General features: G+C 36.6%; 1 protein-coding gene across 1 annotated transcript in view; it reads right to left on the bottom strand.

The window, feature by feature from the left end:
* RAB11FIP2 (RAB11 family interacting protein 2) overlaps nt 1-18,402 on the bottom strand; it is a 43,477-nt gene that overhangs the window by 12,620 nt on the left and 12,455 nt on the right. The window contains exons 2-3 of the mRNA XM_074959264.1: nt 13,898-14,340; nt 12,311-12,779 (exon numbers count right to left, since the gene is read on the bottom strand). Coding sequence (XP_074815365.1) covers nt 12,311-12,779; nt 13,898-14,340 — 912 coding nt within the window. The remainder of the gene's footprint in view (nt 1-12,310; nt 12,780-13,897; nt 14,341-18,402) is intronic.

Below are 18,402 nucleotides of genomic sequence, written 5' to 3'. Positions count from 1 at the left end.
TGATCATAAGCCTTTCCATCTCTTCAGCAACATTTTCTTAACTACACAAGGCCATTCTGATTTTTTAACTGCAGTCACTGATGTAACCAATGCAACATGTTTCTATAGAATATGTATATCTGACTGATAAAACAAAGTATATCAGTTTGCTGTTCTTCTAATGGTAGCAGTACACAACACAGCTAAAATAGTTAAGGTCCTATCCTTATTTTTCCCAGGGTTTGATATACTGGCAGTGAAGTTTTTCCGTGGAAACATGACAAAAATATGTTCACAGCTTGGAAGCATTTTTTTCAGTTTGTTTTTAAAGTGTGGTTCCACTGTCAAAAGTGACTGTAAAAATTGGCATTGTGGTATTTTATATTTATTGTTTCTCATTTACTTCAAAACTAAATTTGCTCAGTTTACTAAACAGCTCTGTCAACTCCTCCTGGGAACCAAAAGTCAAACTGGTTCTTTCAGGCTCACAGGTCACCACCATCAAAACTGTGTGACGTGTATGCCCGGTTAATATTTCACAAAATGGATTTTGTATGTATTCGCTATTAGAAAGGCATGCTCACATGCAAAGTAAAAATCAATTTTAACAGGATTTTGCAGCTCCACAAACAACCGTTCCAGAAGACAGGGTACCATTGCTCAGTCAGCGCATGCATGATCCTAATGTAAATGATCTATTAATTTTAGTAGGAATAGTATGTAAAGTGTAGTTTAAAATTGCCATTATAATCCAAAATGACTAAGATAGATATTAAAATAAGCTTCATTAAGATGACACTGGGCCCAAAGACGCTTAAGAAAATGAAAGAGATAATTGGTAGATCAGCTGACTTCTGCTGCTACTAAACACTGCTTATTTATTCCTTCTGCTCTTTTTTAGCACCATGATCCATGTAGCTCCTTTAACTCCCATCCTGTGTAGTAAAATAACCTCCACGTCTTCTTTCAAATCCCTCCCGTGTAATACACTACTCCTCTGAAGTGTTTTCAATGATAATCCACCCACCAATCTGCCACAAACATTATACCACCAACTTAAGATCTAGTCTACACTTAACAAGTTTTTCTGGCAGAACTATGTTAGTAAGGGATGATTTTTTTTTAATTAGTTTAGTTATCCCAGTAAAAGCTCTACTGTAGACACAGTTATACTAGAATAAGGAGCTTTATACCAATAATGCTTATTGTGGTTCATTAACCAGAATAAACTATACTGCCATAAATATTTTTATACTGGTATAATGGCATCTACACTAGGATTTGTTGGGTTTTTTTGCCACTTTAAGTATGTCAGAATAGTTAAAGTGGAAAAGCTTTTAACTGTATATAAGGCTTTAGTATTTGTGTGTCAGAATGGTGTTATTCCAATTAATTTTAATGGGATTATCTATGAGAGTAAAGTTAGGCTATGTCTACACTGCACTGTCGTTGGTAAAACTTTTGTCGGTCGGGGTGTGAAAAAAAAAAAACAACCCATCCCCCCGACCGACAAAAGTTTTATTGACGAAAAGCGCCGGTGTAGACAGTGCTTTGTTGGCAAGAGAAGCTTTCCCACCGATAAAGCTACCGCCCCTCGTTGGGGGTGGTTTTACTTTGTTGACAGGAGAGCTCTCTCCTGCTGACAAAGAGCGGCTTCATTGTGTACCCTACAGCAGCACGGCTGTGCCACTCTAAGGTGCGCAGGGTAAACATAACCTTAGACACATACATAAGTGTCTCAGGATTAGGATCTTAAAACGTAAGAACTTTGAGGCAGGGACCAGATTTTTCTCTATGAATGTATAATGCAAAGCATTCTGATGACACTCAAATGAGAAAAAAAATGATGAAGTGTTTTTTCCTAGGGGGGAGAGATCACAATTAATAAAAGGGGAAAAGTACAAAAGATTGTTAAAACACAATAAAGGGCTTTGCTTTTATCATCAAAGCAACAAAATATTATGATGTTTGAAATGATGGTTGTCACTGCCCTGAGCTGTGCAAACTTTTGATGCAGAAGGAGTTTCAGACAAGTCCTACATGCCACATGTACAGTATTTAAGCACAATGGTGAGAAGTAGACACTTAATCCACAGAACATTAAGGAAGCTCATTTACCTTCTAGTTCCTATTCCGTCCATCACCCTAAAGGAATCAAGGCATTTCACTCCCCTTCCATGACTCCAGATTGCCAAAACCACCCCCAACAACCGCACACACTGCCCACAGCATGCTCTCTTCCCAACTTCCACTGCTAGCCACATTGTCAGACTCTACATCCAAGTGCCATGCTGGCTTCCATGAATGTTCCATACCTGGTCTCTCAATGCAAACATCCCTTTATCAGTTCTACTCTCCAGAAGAGGGGTCATGACTTAGCACAAGGGAAGTAAATCACATCAGCAGAACAGGCCAATGAGAAGAGTATAGACGCAAAATCAGCTGCCGTGAAATGGCGTAGGAAGAAACATTCCAATCAAGAGACCTGTCCAACATCCAAATGCCAGAAACCTAAGCTCCCTCCTAAGCACAGAAAATTCTACCTAGCATAGTCATTAGCCAATTCCCCCATGTCACTCACCTGGGAATCAGCTAGCTTCCTAAGGGTTATATTATTTATATCTGTTATTTTTATCAGATTAATTCAGACCCTTTATTTTCCTGGAACTATTTTTTAGAATCTAAATTTTATTAAATAGTAAAACCTGTTTGAAATTTCCTGGCTTTTATTACTTTGACTTCAACTTTAACTTATTTGAAGTCACAGCTGAAACTCCCCTTAACTCCTGTCACAATGAAAAAAAGTGACTAGAAAAAAAATGACATAAGCTAAGACAGACAGACTTACCATAGTTATGATTTTATGGGTTGTCTTGGTTTGCATCATGACCATAAAACATATTATTTTATACTTAATTTATCATGTGTGTATGATTTTTCCACCAGTTAAATACATTTATTTAATCACAGTGATATAAAATACCTAATTTTCCTTCCAATACAGCCACCTGGAAAGAGTTAGATAGTTTGGTGGTTGTACATTACTTGAATAGTCCTTTCTAAGTTGCTCTGATCAGTTTTATGATTGAGACTTATGTTCTTGAAGATTTATGATGGTAAACAAATAAAACATTAGACATATTGGCTGTTTAAATACTTGGTTTCTAAATATCTAGAGATTAAAGCAATGTTTATAAAAAACTGCTCAACAACAAATTTAAAAATATTACAGCTGGAGCAGTTTACTTTGACACTGTGATGAGTATATGGCAAACATTTCTAACATACTGTATGTAAATCATATTTCCCCTAAGGAGCAAGAGCTTTTTAGATACTCATCTTTCACTATTCAGGTTAGTTATACAATCACTACGTGTGTATAACTTTTCAGTATAAAGTATGTATTTACATTAGTCTTTACTATTCAAAGTATTAAAATCTTCTTGGTTAATGTAATATCAACACAGTTCAGTGAGTGCTTTCATCATATGTTACACAATGCCCATTTTACAGGTAATTTGCAAGTTACACCAATTCTTTTTTTACTTTACTTAACATGGGTATTTTTAAGGTGAAGTAGATCACTCCTATGCAAAATCTTTGGACTGTGGAATGCTTCTTTACTCAGAAGTGACATACCTTTCAGGTTTCTTTCTTTCTTTTTTTTTAAAGTAAGTTTCATGAACTTGAAATTAATTGTAAATGTATTTTCATAAAAATATATATGAATATAATCCTACCACCAACATACTCTAGGGGGAAAAAAGGAATAAATGCAGATGATATAGTTAATGAAATTCAGACACTAACTTTCCTTCAAATATTACCAGCCATAGCAGGCTAGTAATGAAGACACCACTTCCTAGGGGAAATTACAGTGCAATATGGCAGTTATGGAAGGATGGATTGGGCACATTATTGCCATCTCCTTCCCAATGAGATTCTGGTAAACAATGTTTTGGGATTCACTGCTATATAAATTGTTCTGCCACAAAGCAATCATTCAGGGCTTTCTGGAGTTTATGTGACCCACAAGGTTGCAAAAATAATACCAGGAATTGTTGTTGTTGCCATCCTTCTATTTTGTTAACATTTCTATGAATTTGCAAGTTAAGGAGTTAGTAACAAATCTTGGATGGAAGACACTTTTTGTTGCACCTCATCCTCCATCTACATGTTGTGTATACAGACCCTGATTCTACAATAAGTTATGCACGAGCAGACTTCTGCATTCTTATGGAGCTCCATTAAAGTCAGTGTGAGGCTCCCTGTGGATTCAAGGAGCCTTGTACACAGAGCTCATTGCAGAATTGGGGCCTTAGACTGTAAACCCTTCAAGGCAGGAACCTTTTCCTCATATCTGAAGAGCACTTACTATATAACTGATTTAGGGTATGTCTACAGAGGCGACGTTCAGCGCTACGGTGGCAGCGCTTTAACATGGCTGTGTAGTCTCGGCTCCAGCGCTAGGAGAGAGCTCTGCCACTGTACACTGCCACTTTACAGAGCTGAAACTTGCATCACTCAGGGGGGGTGGTTTTTTACACCCCTGAGCGAAGGAAGTTTCAGCGCTGTAAGTGTAGACAAGGCCTTAGTACTATACCAATAATGTTAATAATGAAACTTTACATTTACATAGAAATTTTTATGCAGAGAACCCAAAGAACTTTGCAAAACTTAGACCACGTCACCCTCTCAACGAGGGGTTAGATTAATTTTGAAGATTGGTGAACTGTGGAAAAGTGGTTGTGACTTGTCCTGGGTCACATAATAATATTCTCCACAGATCGGATAACGGAACCTAGACCCTTTGTTGCTCTAACCAATAAACCACAATTGTTCTCAGATATTGGACTTAATCTGATCCATTGTACTAAGCAACCGTCAGCTGTTACATTGAGTGTCTATCACAACTAACAGCCTGCCTATTCATGTATAAAAGAAAAGAGTGGCTGCTCAATAGAGGCAGAGAGAAAAAAACAGACTGAGTGGAAGTGAAATATAGGTCAAAAACTTTTCTTAGTAATTTAGAAAACTCCAACCAAATACTTTTTAATCTGGGATTAAAATTAATGTAAACTGCAACAATACTTCTTTTAAAAGTACAATTTATGTGATTTGAAATTACATTTTTTCTTTTGAAAAAGTGCAATCATGAAATATAACAACTTTAGAACACCTTACTGGAGGTCGCTTTGTTATATTTATAAACAAAAGATAAAGGACATAATTCTCCATTGCTGTGTACCTTATGTAGCCATTTACACGTGTGCAAAGAAAATAAAAAGTTGGTGTAAAATGCCAAACGAGAATGGTAGTTTTACCCCCACTTTGCACACATATAAATTGCAGCAGAAGTGACATGGCAGTGGAGAATCAGTTCTACACTGGGTTGAAGGCAGATTCCGAGACACATAATGGGGCTTTCTGAAAGTGCTGAGAGAAGACCAAGTGTGGTAGGCCATGCACAGGGGCCCTGCTGGGATGATGGTTTAAACTCTCTCAGGCCTGGTCTACACTAAAAAGTTAGGTCAAGCCAGCTATGTCACATCCCTGAGCGATGTAGTTAAGCCATCCTAACCTTTGCGGTATACAATGCTAGGTTGAAGAAAAAATTCTTCTGCTGACCTAGCTATCACCTCTTGGGAAGGTGGATTACTTACGCCAATGGGAGAACCCCTCTGCCTTTGGCATAGGTGGCATCTATACTGAAGCACTACAGTGGTGAAGATGCACAGCTCTAGCTTTTAAGGGTAGACAAGCCCTTAGAGGCAGTTTCAAATATAAGTACCTTGAAATAAGTGAACTAGCACTTTCAATACAACCACTAGATGTAAGCACCACTATTTCCAGATTACTATTAAACATGCAAGTGCAATAATTGAATAATTGCACAGGGATTAAAAGACTATTTGAACCTCAAATATAAAGCTGCAGTGATTTTGCACTTTATGCCAGACTGAATTTTATTGCAGTTTCTATAAACAAAATTGGCTAATGACAATAACCTTAAATAAAAAGGGAATATTTCTAAGCATTTAAATATTTTTCTTTTTATTAGGCATTTTTATACCAAGCTAAGAAATCTAGTTTTGAACAGATGGTGCTCTACCTGAATGATTAATGATGTTTCATCCTCAAGAGATGTACTATGGATCATTCAGGTCACTCTAGTTTAGGTTGTGTAAGCACTTGAACTATAAGGCACAAATTCAGGGATCTATAACTCAGCTCGAAAAATTCACTCCAGATTGAAATTAGGTATTTAAAGTCTCAAGGTCAAGAACTATTTCTAAAGACTTCAGAACTAGTTCTTTTATTAATTTATTTTTACTTCAGTGAGAAAAAAAGGGAAGTTTATCAGTTTTAGATTCTTTATGCATTGGTTTAAATTAAAAAAGAAAAAACAACTTCACTTGAATAAATGAAATTTGAGAAAATAATCTAAAGCAATTACAATTTTTTAAAGACTTGAATAGCCAATGCAGTCTGCTTTGAGTGGAGTCTACTATATATGCGCAAGAACTGAATTTCAAAGGATTTTATATGCCTTAATATGCATTTACAAGACTGTAAACGCTTGTAAAAATCTTGTAATTATTTAGTAACATGAACTTTAAGCACCATCAGTATTTATAAAATAGGTATTCTAATCAGAGATATCTGATTCGTTTACTCAAGTCAAGACCAATTCAAACTGTTAATAGAATATCCCGTAAGAGTCCATCACTGTTCCAGTCCAGCGTAGGTAGTGACTCTATCATTGAAAAGTTGCTTTGTAATGGCCTGGGGGTTGGTGGTTTCAGCCCTGTTCAGAGTTCATTTGTGTGCACGTCACAAAACCAGAATCACAGCTGGCAGGTTTAACTCAAATGTCAAGACAGAGACATGAAGATGTAACTACTCTCTCATTATAAGAGATGATCCTTCCACATCAGAGATTAAGCACACTGGCAGGGTGGGAATTCTGTACTGCTCCTGCAAGCATTGTACTTGTTCTGTGCTTCAGAAAAAGGTCAGACTGGTGCCTTGCGTACTGAATTCACAGTTCATATTAAAATTCTATAATAATACAATACACTGACTCATTCTATCATTTTCATAATATTCTCAATAGGTTAGGCGATTAAACCAGTAATCTAATTTAACTAGAAATGTGGCAATTTAGCTATAATCTCGTGAATACCAGCAGAGGAAAGTGAAGAAAATAAACAAAATGCCATCCAAGTTAAAGTTAATACAGTAACAATGTATGCAGCTGCTTACAGAGAAGAAATTTTACAAAGTCAGGAAAAAGAAATAAAAATTCAAAACAGTGTAGCCTACACACCTATGCTTTATGAATGATTGACAAAAGACAAATACATTGAGAGACTTCATTACTGCAGCAGGCACAATAATGGGTTTTCTGGAAGCAGGATCTCCAAAACAAAGTGTATGAAGGAAAGTAGCTAAGAAGAGAGATGCATTGCTTATTCCTTTTAAAAGTTACAACATTGCACTCCTTTGCACTGTTCCTGTAATGGGCTCTGTGCAAGAGCAGGGGTCCACTCACATGGAGCTTATTGCAGAAAGAGAGCCCCAGTGCATCATGCTTAAGGGCGAAATTGAGAAGTAACAGTGACACATACTAAACTTTAATGAAATTTTAAAGCCTGAAAATATACTGTGTGCTGCTCTTTGTCCTCAGTTGGTATGTTCTGGTCACTTTGATGCTCTCAAAATTCCTGTAATTTTTGTGCCATCTGACTCTCAAACGTTATGTTCTGTGAAATAGCATCTGAAAATGAAGAGACGGCAAGAGCTGTTTGGTGAGAATACAGTGATGAGAGGTCAGGAAGACAGGAGCAATGCAAAAATCTGTGTTATTTCAGACTTTCACAATTAGTTGAAGTATTTGTAAAGAGGAAGTTATCATCATCATTACTAACAGCAGACACCCAGCAACAGCCAGGGCTGACTGTTAAGCATGACGAGATGCACAACCATTGAGATTCACTGAAGAGACAAACTGTCAAATCTAGGAACGGTTCTCAAAACAAGAAAGATAAGCAAAACAGAGTAAATAAAAGCCTTATTTTTTTTTAAATGCAACTTTTAGCTGTGTTTGAAGTAGCAAAAGAACATTTAAAAACACAGTAAGTTGTCACTATAGATTACAGGATAGAAGGAATGCAGGTTTTATTTGTATTTGTTGTTATGCTATATATTCAAATAGATTTCAATTTCTATAAGAATTTTGTAAGTATTTCTTACAAACACAATTGTATGTAAAGATGTTAATATTACGGTATTAATGTAATACACATAAGAGGTGACAAAGTTAGTATGGGAATAACGCCTATATTTTAAGCACTACAAATTCTCTTTTGGAATCAACACAAAAGATGGGTAAATTTCCACCCCCCGTACGCTATTGTGACCTTTCCACATTAACAGTCTTTGACCAAATTGATAGTATTTTTCTTCCAAAACTGTGTGGCTGGCCAACAGATTGGTACACCTCTACCCCGATATAACGCTGTCCTTGGGAGCCAAAAAAAACTTACCATGTTATAGGTGAAACCGTGTTATATCGAACTTCCTTTGATCCACCGGAGCACACAGCCGCAGGCCCCCCCCGAGCGCTGCTTTACTGCATTATATCTGAATTCGTGTTATATCGGGTCATATTATATCGGGGTAGAGGCGTATATCTAAATGCATATTTGAAGAATCCCTCCTTCTCCACTTCTACATTTCCCTTCCTCTTTCCTTAAAATACACAACATAAGAAGTATTTTACAAGAAACCAGAAATCAAGAAAGTAACCAAATTTTCTCTTATTTTTTCTGAGTGGTTTCATCAGAACTCGATATGTGAGGAGAGAAAGCTCTTCTTATTTCCTATAGAGGCATTTAACTCAATCTAAGTCTGCTCAGCTTCTGGAACATCTAGTTCACAGAAAGTTTAGTCAGTTGTTCAACTGACTTTTTTCAAAAACAGACAATGATTATAGATACATGGCACTTAGTATGTCACTTCCCTTTTGGGGTGCTACATCCATTTGATATTCTATAATGAAATTTCAATCTTAACTAGCTCCTACACTGTTTAAGTGTAGAATTGCCGTTATGACGACTACTCTGTCATAGAAATATAATCTAAAGGGTTATTTTTAAATCATTCTTCGGAAGTTCACATACATCTATCACATACATCACTTTCCTAAATCTGCCATTTGATCATACTAGTAACAACCTGTCAGCTTTAACTATTGGACTATTTGTTACCCCGTGTCCAGTACCCAGAAGCTCATTAATTACCTAAACTCCTTCTGTAGGTCTTGTTAATTACCCGTCTTCTGTCTCAGAGGACCTTGTTAATAACTTGTACAATCTCTCTAAAGAGGTCCTAACAACACATTAGAATTAAAGATGCTTTTCTTTTAGCACCTGTCAAGTGGTGTAAATTGAGAAATTTTCACATCAGTTTTATTTTTTTAAACAAACAATTTTAGAGAAAAGATGCACAAAGGTTTGGTCATTTTATGAAGGATTTTTATTTTTCTAAGACAAATATCTATTTATTTAGGTGTGTTCGGTATAAAGACAACATGGCTGGTGTCCACAGATTAACCTCCTGAGAGCTCTATCAATTAATGGGAGCAATTACAATAATAAATGCAATATAATATATAGGGCAAAAGTTTCAAAGCAGTGGATTAGGAGTTATGAAGACAAATCCTATTACTGTTAAAGGATGACTAGGAATACTAGCATATATTGTATGCTTAGTGACTGTTCATTGGCTGCATGGTGTAAATGCCTTGGAACTAATGGATTTATAAACATTTACAAAAAGTGCGTTTTCTTTTACTGTAAGCCCATAACTTATTTCAAACATCAAGAAGTTAGCATAGAAGTGTCTAATGCTCATTTACACCAGACAATAAAAGAGGAAGAAAATAATCCTTGCCATTTACACAATACATTACATCTTCAAAGCCTTTTAATCAACTGTAATATCATCCTCACAAAATTTTTAAGGGGTACAGAAGCATCATCCCCATTTTACAAATAAGGAAACTGAAGCAGAAAGGTTAAATGACTTGCTCAAGGGTAGAGAGCGAGCTCTTGCCAGAGTGGAGATTATCAGAAATTATGAATTCCTATATCTCCATATTTCCAACATCTCTTACTCTTGCTGATTTTATTGTAATTCTCTAACAGCAGCTTAACCCTTATTAAGCTAACCAGACCAATGAAAATGAAATCCTGCTTTCCCTACTGCATCCATCTAACTGTTAGGAACAAATAGGTGCTGTAAGCAAACTACTCACATCTCTCTCCACTTCTGAAGTGGCAAACACAATTACTTTTTATTTTCATAATGTATTGTTTTATAATAGCAAGGATAATCAATAAGGTGGGCAATTAGTGGATTGGCTAGGTGGTGAACAAAAGCCTCCTTCCAGGAACTCATCTAGCCAACAATTATCTATACTACCAGGAAATGCTATTCCTCAAATTATTATTGTTTAATCAAAAAATGCCAAACTAAATTAATTAGGATTAAATTGGAGTCTGATATAAAGCTCACTGAAGTCAACAGAAAGACTCGCATTAACTTCAAGAGGCATGGTAGGCCCACCAAGAGTTCACGTATGTGTGTGTGGAAGTTAGCCACCTAATTACCTTTGAGTATGTGTGCTCCAGGTAGCTTAGGTAATAAGTCAGACAAAAAAAAAAAATTGCCTGTCTTTCAGATTCACTTGACCCAGACAAAAAACTTGCATCATCCCAATCTCCAGTCAGCTATGATCAATACCAAAACTAAAGCCACCACCTCAAACCCTAAGTCCCAGATTCAAAAAGGAGATAAGCTTTTAATGTTGAAGGAAGTGTAATTGTCAGCCATCCTGATGCCTGAAAAATAGACCCTGTCCTACCAACCTACCTTCACAATAGTTTTATGTTCTTCATATAGTCTCCATTTAAACTTCGTAAATGACAAAGAATTTATATTTCAGCCTTGAGGTTCTATCAGATAATCTTCAGATACATGCTGCATGAGGCCAGGTATACGGTTTCTTTGTAATTTAAGCAAGACAAGAGCATTTGTCTGTAATTTACATTACCTTGCCTTTTAAACCTCTAGTTGGGAAATTTATCCAGATATTTCTGAGTGTACTAAGATGGGGAGAACTGGAAGAAGACTTCAGACTAAAAACTGTTATTACGTAGTATCAAAAATATGCTAGGTACTTGATGAGTAAGGAAACAAGGTCCCTTCCACAAAGAGGTTAAAATATGGAGAATGAGGAAAATAGAAATTAAGTAAAAAGCAGCTCAAAATCCAAATTCTCAGTATGTACATTTTATCCGAATATTGAACATGCATATATTAAAGCGGACTTTTTCAGCCTAACTTATGCTGTATCTATAAACATATACATTTAGACATTTTGTACCATATCACTAACACCACATGTACATTAAACATTCTATTTTACTTACATTCCAATTAAAATTTGTAAAAGTAAAGTTAAATTGTGAAGTTATTACATATATATGTTTCATAAGTAAAAGTTTCTAATTCAAAGAAAAATATTTGCACATAATATATGTCAACACAGGGAGAACACACAAAGATTTTGATATGACTATAATACTGGAATGTGTAAAAAGTAAAATTTTTCATTTAAATCTATTACATGATGGATATTTTCTTATAATATTAATCATATAGTAAAGACGACTAACTTTTATACTTCTGGCTCTGCGGAATTAATGGAATGAAATTTGCATTATAAATGCGACGTGTAATGTGACCATAAACTAGGGGAAATTAGGAGTTATTCTAGATCCAGGTAGCAAATGCCATTATAAGATTAAAATTTATCAATACTTGCACTCTGTATCTAAAATATCGCAATACTTCTACTTAACAAAGGAAATAACTATCTTATCTTAGATACAGAGGTGTTGTAATAATTAGTGACTTCTAAAAAATGATCACTATTTAGATTCAGTAGTAAACAAGCCTCCATCTAAAGCCAAGACTTTAAAGACAAACCCATGCTGAAGATGTATAATGTCTTCAGAAACTCAAAACCAAACAGCACTCACAGCTCATGTTTGCAATACACAATGTAACTTCAAAAAGATCCTTAGAAGTATACCACTGGAAAGAAAATGATCAAACTATATGAGAAATTCATCCTTTTTACTTACAAACGGATGAGCCGTTGTATAAACGTATATAATCTGCATGCTTTATTATATACTTAAACACATTTTCATTTATATAACATGCTCAAGATATCAGGTCCAAATAAAGTAAAACTTACCTAGATGTAGGCAACATGCTTGTGGGCTTGAAGTTGGTTGTAAACGGATTACGTGAATCATAATCAAAACTCTCCTTATGACTTGCACCAAATGCACTAGGGGATTTCAAGTCAGTGGAACTGTCTGATCCCCCGTTGCTAAGTTTATCCAACTTCTTGCTATCTTTTTTTCCAGTCACTCTTTCAAAAAGGCTAACTTTCTCCTTTTTCTCTTTTTTAATTTCTTTTTTGATTTCAACAGGCCTGGAAAACAGACTTATGTTTTGGTCCCATGATGCAGGGCTTTCTTCAAATGGATTTTTCTGTCTTGGAAGCGTAGCGAACTTTTGGGGTAATGAAGCACTCACATTTGTAAAGGGGTCATTTTGTGCTTTAGATGCTGATTCACTTTCATCAGCTGTGTTGTCAAGCTGGTTCATTTTAGAAGTATCAGCACTTAATGTCCTCCTATGTGGAGATTTTAGACCTCCTGCAAACAATTTTGTTGTTAGTATATAAGCAGTGAGACATTACCTCACACTTTATGACCGGTGGAGAGCTCATGTTATTAAATTCAGGTTTAGAAGTTTTGCAATTGGTTCTAATTTCAAAAGACAATTTTTACTGAATTTTTAAAAAAAGCAAAGCGGTTGTGGTCCCCAGTATGTGGTTAAGGAACTTTTAAGGAATCCATATGCTGTGCAATAAGCACTTGTTTTCTATCTCAGTGGTTCTCAAACTGCGGTCCGCGAGCGTACTCCAGGGCGGTCTGTGACTCATGTCTGGGGCCACTGGCCCGCTGATCAGCAGCATCCAGGAGGTGCTGGGAGGGAGGAGGAGTGGGGACGGGGCATGCTCAAGGGAGGGAAGAGGTGGAGAAGAGGAAGGACAAAGGTAGGGAAGAGGTGGGGCAGGGCCTTGGAGGAAGGGGTGGAGTGGGGGCGGAGTCTGGGGCTAAGCGGGGCTTGAGCACCCCCGGGGAAAATTAGAAGCCGACTTGGGGGTCTGCAAAAATTTTTAAATCACAGTGGGGGTCCTCGGGTTGCTAAAGTTTGAGAACCACTGATATGAAAATTAGGTTGTACACATGAGGTGGCTGTGACTAGTTTGAAGTTTTAGAAAATGACAAACATATTGTTCTGCAAGAAATTTTGCACAACTGAAAACATTTTCAATTCTTCATCTACATTAGAGTTACTCTGGTGATAGTTTCTAGACATTCTAAAAAACATGATCAGATTCATTTTTTTCTTAAACATTTCTGACCAGTTAAACCATTTTTTGTATTGGATTGCTACATAAAATGTAATGTTATTACTGTATGCTTTAAACTTAGGAAAAAATGGGCAATGAAACAAGTCACAGAAGCTAGTTATTCCCTGTTTCTTGGCAACAACATTTAAACAGGAAATACGCATCATTTACTGATCTAAACAAAAAGGCAAGACTTCTATGAATTAACCTACCATACAGAGAAATAATTCTAAACTTCTTTGTCTGGAATTTAAAGCATGCACTAAACTCAACAGATACTTAAATGTTTTCACACTGATAGCAATGAGACTACAATCATAATGACTAAGATGAAGAAAAACATGTTTTACTTACCACTTTCATCGACAGAACTAAAAGATTCTAACTGACTTCTGAAAAGGTGCGTATGGCCAATTGTGCTGGATTTCATTTTTTCTGAAGAGACATGTGATCCAGTTAAATCAGACATTGAATGAGCTGAAGATAATCGCTGAGGTCCCAAAAGGAAAGGTTTTTTTGGTTTTGATTTTATTTGTATTTCATTACTGGAGATGTTAATGTTCGTATCAGGTATGTGAGTACTCAGAATGATTGCAGAGGATGTATCCGAAAGTGTCCCATCATTCTTTCGACCCTTCATTTTGTCTTTCAGTTTAGCAAAGGGGGATTTTGTTTTGTCCTTCATTGACAGATCAAACATGCTTGCTGTCATATTATTCCTCATAAACTGAATATTGACCTTTATTTCTCCTCTGTCTTTAGTTCTTTTCCCTTGTTTGGACTCTAGGCTAAACCATCTTAAAAGAGAAAGGAAGCAAAAGAGAGAGAAAGTTGAGATATGTTTCATTATGAAGACTGGTCATAAAGCTGCATGCTATTTACAAGTTAAAATAATCTTGATATTGTAAACTGAACACCAGTACTATGGAAATTTTTATTCAAGCAATTCTTGGTTAAGATTTTCTATGTAATAAATTGACCAAATTTATATTTTTCCAATATAAATTCTTGAAAAGGAAGCTTGAAAAATTACTTTGGCCTTGGAATGTGAGACAAGTGAAAAGTCAGACTTGGTGCAAGTGTACTAAACCCCACTGACATCAGTAGAGTTTCATATGCTTAACAAGGCTGAACTTGGCATCTAGCATTAAACACCCAAATAATTTTTATTTTGCAATTTAAAGGACATTGCGAACTTTTCAAAAATAGACTTTATTTGTTAATAATGTACTACATAAATGTATATTGTGTGCCAAGTGTTCTACCCAAAACTCATTTTTTTTTGGTTTTGCTTAAGTTTATATGCCAGTAAATATTTTTTTGCTCCCCTGCTGAGGTTTACGTGGGTGGCACTAGCAGAGAAGTGCTCACACACTGCTTTTGGGACCTCTGGTAATTCAGGGCCAAACATCCCATCAGTTATGCAAGTTCATCTCCACTGCCTTTAAGGGTAGTTGCAAGAACACAAATAGAGTAAACAGGTCCCACTTAGGTATGCCCCCACAACGAAGGGCTTGCTCCTCCTCTTTGCTGGTCACCGTAGCACTAACATCTACCCCCTTCTGTCTGGTTTTGGAACCATATGGACTCCCCACCCCTTCATGGAGGGGACAAAGTGAGGTCCCCAACATTTCCCGTTTCCCCTAAAACCAGCCCAGTGATGCTCCCTGGTCAAAAGGATTAAGGGCCCACCTAACCCCAAGCATGCTCTATTCCTACTCTGTTTTGCTCCGTAGTCCCCAGGAGGCATCTGTGGAGCGAAGAATCCCTCTACTTTCTATATCTACTCCACCTGTACACAGGACTCAGTGAAGGTCATTATCTCCTCCCATGTTTCTTCCACAACTACTTCCCATGTACGGAGCAGAATTCGGGGGGCCTCCAAGACACACACACAGAGTCCCCAATCCTGAAAGAGGGGGAATAGGCACAGACTGAAAACATGCCTACATCTCTTCTTCCATTTCTCCTTGCCCTAAGGGGGTTTGAGGTTTCCTCCAGCTCCCGCTGCTCATACAGCTATGTGAAAGGTATCAAGGGAGTGTGGGAAATCTTCGTTCTCTAGCATCAGAGAAGAGAGAGAGGAATGAATGAGGGAAATAGGCTGTCTCCATGGATCAATGAAAGGGTACAAGCAAGCAGACACCCAGATACCCACCCAGCTGCTCATTTACTTGGCTCTGGCAGGTGTCTAGGAGGTGATGTTACACGTTGGTTCCTGAAAGACCAAAACAATTTCCCTAACAAACCAATTTTATATATATATATATAAAAAATGAGGGCTTATCTACACTGGCAATTTGAAAGCATGGCCACGGCAGCACTTTAATGTGGCTTGTGTAGTTGCGGCTCTAAAAAAAAAGAAGAAAAAAAACACCTCCATGAGGGGCGTGATTCCCAGCGCTGGTGCACCGGGGAGGTGTTTTTTCCACACCCGATAGCGAGAAAGTTGCAGCCACTGTAGACAAGCCCTGAGTTAGTCCACAGCAACATCCAGCTAAACTGTGAAGTGTCAGCAGCTCCACAGCTCCTGCACTGTCTGGAAAAAACACATGCATATGTATTCCCACAACAGTAGATTAGCATAACGTTACGAAGTTAAAACAGGAGAGTAGGAAGTGACACTATCAACACAGATAAGAAAATGATTATGCACATGGTACTATCAAATACTCAAAGTAAATAGGCTGAAAAAGAAGAGAAAAATAGTTCAATACCCTTTCAGGTTTTTTGTTTGTTTTCTTTAAACAAGTGATGGCTTAAGTAAATAAAAAGGTTTCAGATCCAGAAATATTAATTCTGAGTTGAGAATGTCCTTCAAAAGATGACCTGCCAACGAAAAAATAAAAAGGGAGAAGAAGGGACATTGTCTTTTTTTTTTTTTTTTTTGCTTCTTCATGATGTATAAAGAAGGTCCAAAAAGTTTTATACATTCCCAGTATCAAGTCTTGTCTTCCTTATTTTTACTAAGTATACATTTGAAGGCCCAGATAAGAGGATTGAGAATTTTTTCATCCCTTCACAAAAGGGGTAGGAGAATTACATTTCTAATAAGGATACTCTTCCTTCTAATTGTTAGGCATTTAATTTGCATATACGTTAAACAAAAAGCAAACAAAGAAGTGTAAACAGTGAAGAAAAATATTTCTCTTTTCAGTTAAGCCAACTTCACCTTCTTTGGTATCAGTAATGTCACCAACCTAACTAGTTCGTCCGACTCTTTAACGGAAAAACAAGGTAGACAAAACCTAAAGTTCTAATGTAAACAGAAAACACATACACACACATATACCCGTCCTTTGTACATCATAAAGTAGCAAAAGAAGAAGTGAAAAAAACAACTCCCCGGAGCCCTTTGACAGGTCACCTTTAAAAGAAAGCTTGATCAGACTCCATATGTTCTACTGTCTGTATTTAAACAAAAACACAAACAAAAAACCAAAAAAAATCCACACACATATACCATACACAACCCTTATGTTCTATCACTGGACTTAAATTGTACATTATTAATTAAAGCAGATCCAGCTTCTCAGACAAGCAAAAGCTGAGGTAGTGAAAGCTCCCTCTTCTACACCATTTACTGGACAGGCCAAAATTTCACATGGGATTGTGGGTCTGGTTGTTGTTGGAGCACTCTAGAAGGGGAGAAGTAAATTCTGGCAAGAAAGACCAGGAAACAAAAAATTATACAAGCTTTAAGTCAGTTTTTCCAAATTTAAGAAGTCCAACCTCAGCAGTGATTAAGCATTTTCCCCCCCAATAAATCTCAGACAGGAATATTGTATCTTTGACAATATTCTTGCAAGGATATTCCTGAATTTGCATATGTTTTCATTTAGGGATCAGAACATTACTGTAATTTTAGACTGACATCTGATGTTTATTAACTTGTTTTGTAACAAATGTCAAAACACACATTTAAGGTTTAAAAACAGAAATGTTAGTATATCTGTGTGTGGATCTTTTACTGTTTAATGTAAGCCAACTACTGAAATCAGTATCACAAGTTAACTAATGCATGCATCCGAAGAAGTGTGTTTTAGCCCAGAAAAGCTTATGCCCAAATAAATTTGTTAGTCTCTAAGATGCCACAAGTACTCTTTGGGTTTTTTTGCTGATACAGACTAACATGGCTACCACTCTGAAAGTTAACTGATATGTGTCACTATCGGTATCACCTGTTGTTGGCACACATACAGCAAACTATTTTGACATTCATAAAAGCCTGAAGGAGTTTCATTATAGAATGTTTCCAACTTGCATGTTGCCTTCACAGTATGCGCAACTTGCATTTAAAGACTTTAAAGATCTTCATACCAAAAAACTAGTTCAGTTGCGAAAATGAAACAAACAAAACAAAAAGTCCGTTGGAAAATAATAAAAGGACATACGGTACTTGATCCTGCACCCACTGAAGTCAACAGCAAGGGTCGCATTGATCCACTGGTACAAGACTAGGCCAAGGGAGCCTGATCCTGAACTATTTACTCATGCAAAATTCTCAATGATTTCAGTGGAGTTTTGCTAGCGTGAGGACGATAGGATCAGACCTTTCTTCTTCTTGGTATAAAAACACACATTTGATTTTTATGGTGAATACAAGGTTATTTTGGTGACTTTGGAGACTGTATCTTACATTTTAGTTATAATGAAATTTCCATATGAGAGAAAAAGACTCAATTTCTGAATTTTTATTCTGAGTCAAATATGTAATTTTTTTTAATACTGATAAGAATAAACCTTAGTAATAACAAATCTTGTGAAGAGTTCATTGTGAACAATCAATTCTGAAAGAAAGTGAATATTTCTTATTAGAATCTGTTTTTAAAGTACAAGGTTGTGTGCAGCAAACAGAA

Source organism: Natator depressus, chromosome 7 (assembly GCF_965152275.1).
Source record: "Natator depressus isolate rNatDep1 chromosome 7, rNatDep2.hap1, whole genome shotgun sequence".
In the NCBI taxonomy this organism is placed as follows: domain Eukaryota; kingdom Metazoa; phylum Chordata; order Testudines; family Cheloniidae; genus Natator; species Natator depressus.
The sequence above is the reverse complement of the archived record's forward strand: the minus strand, read 5'-3'. Positions and strand labels throughout refer to the sequence as shown.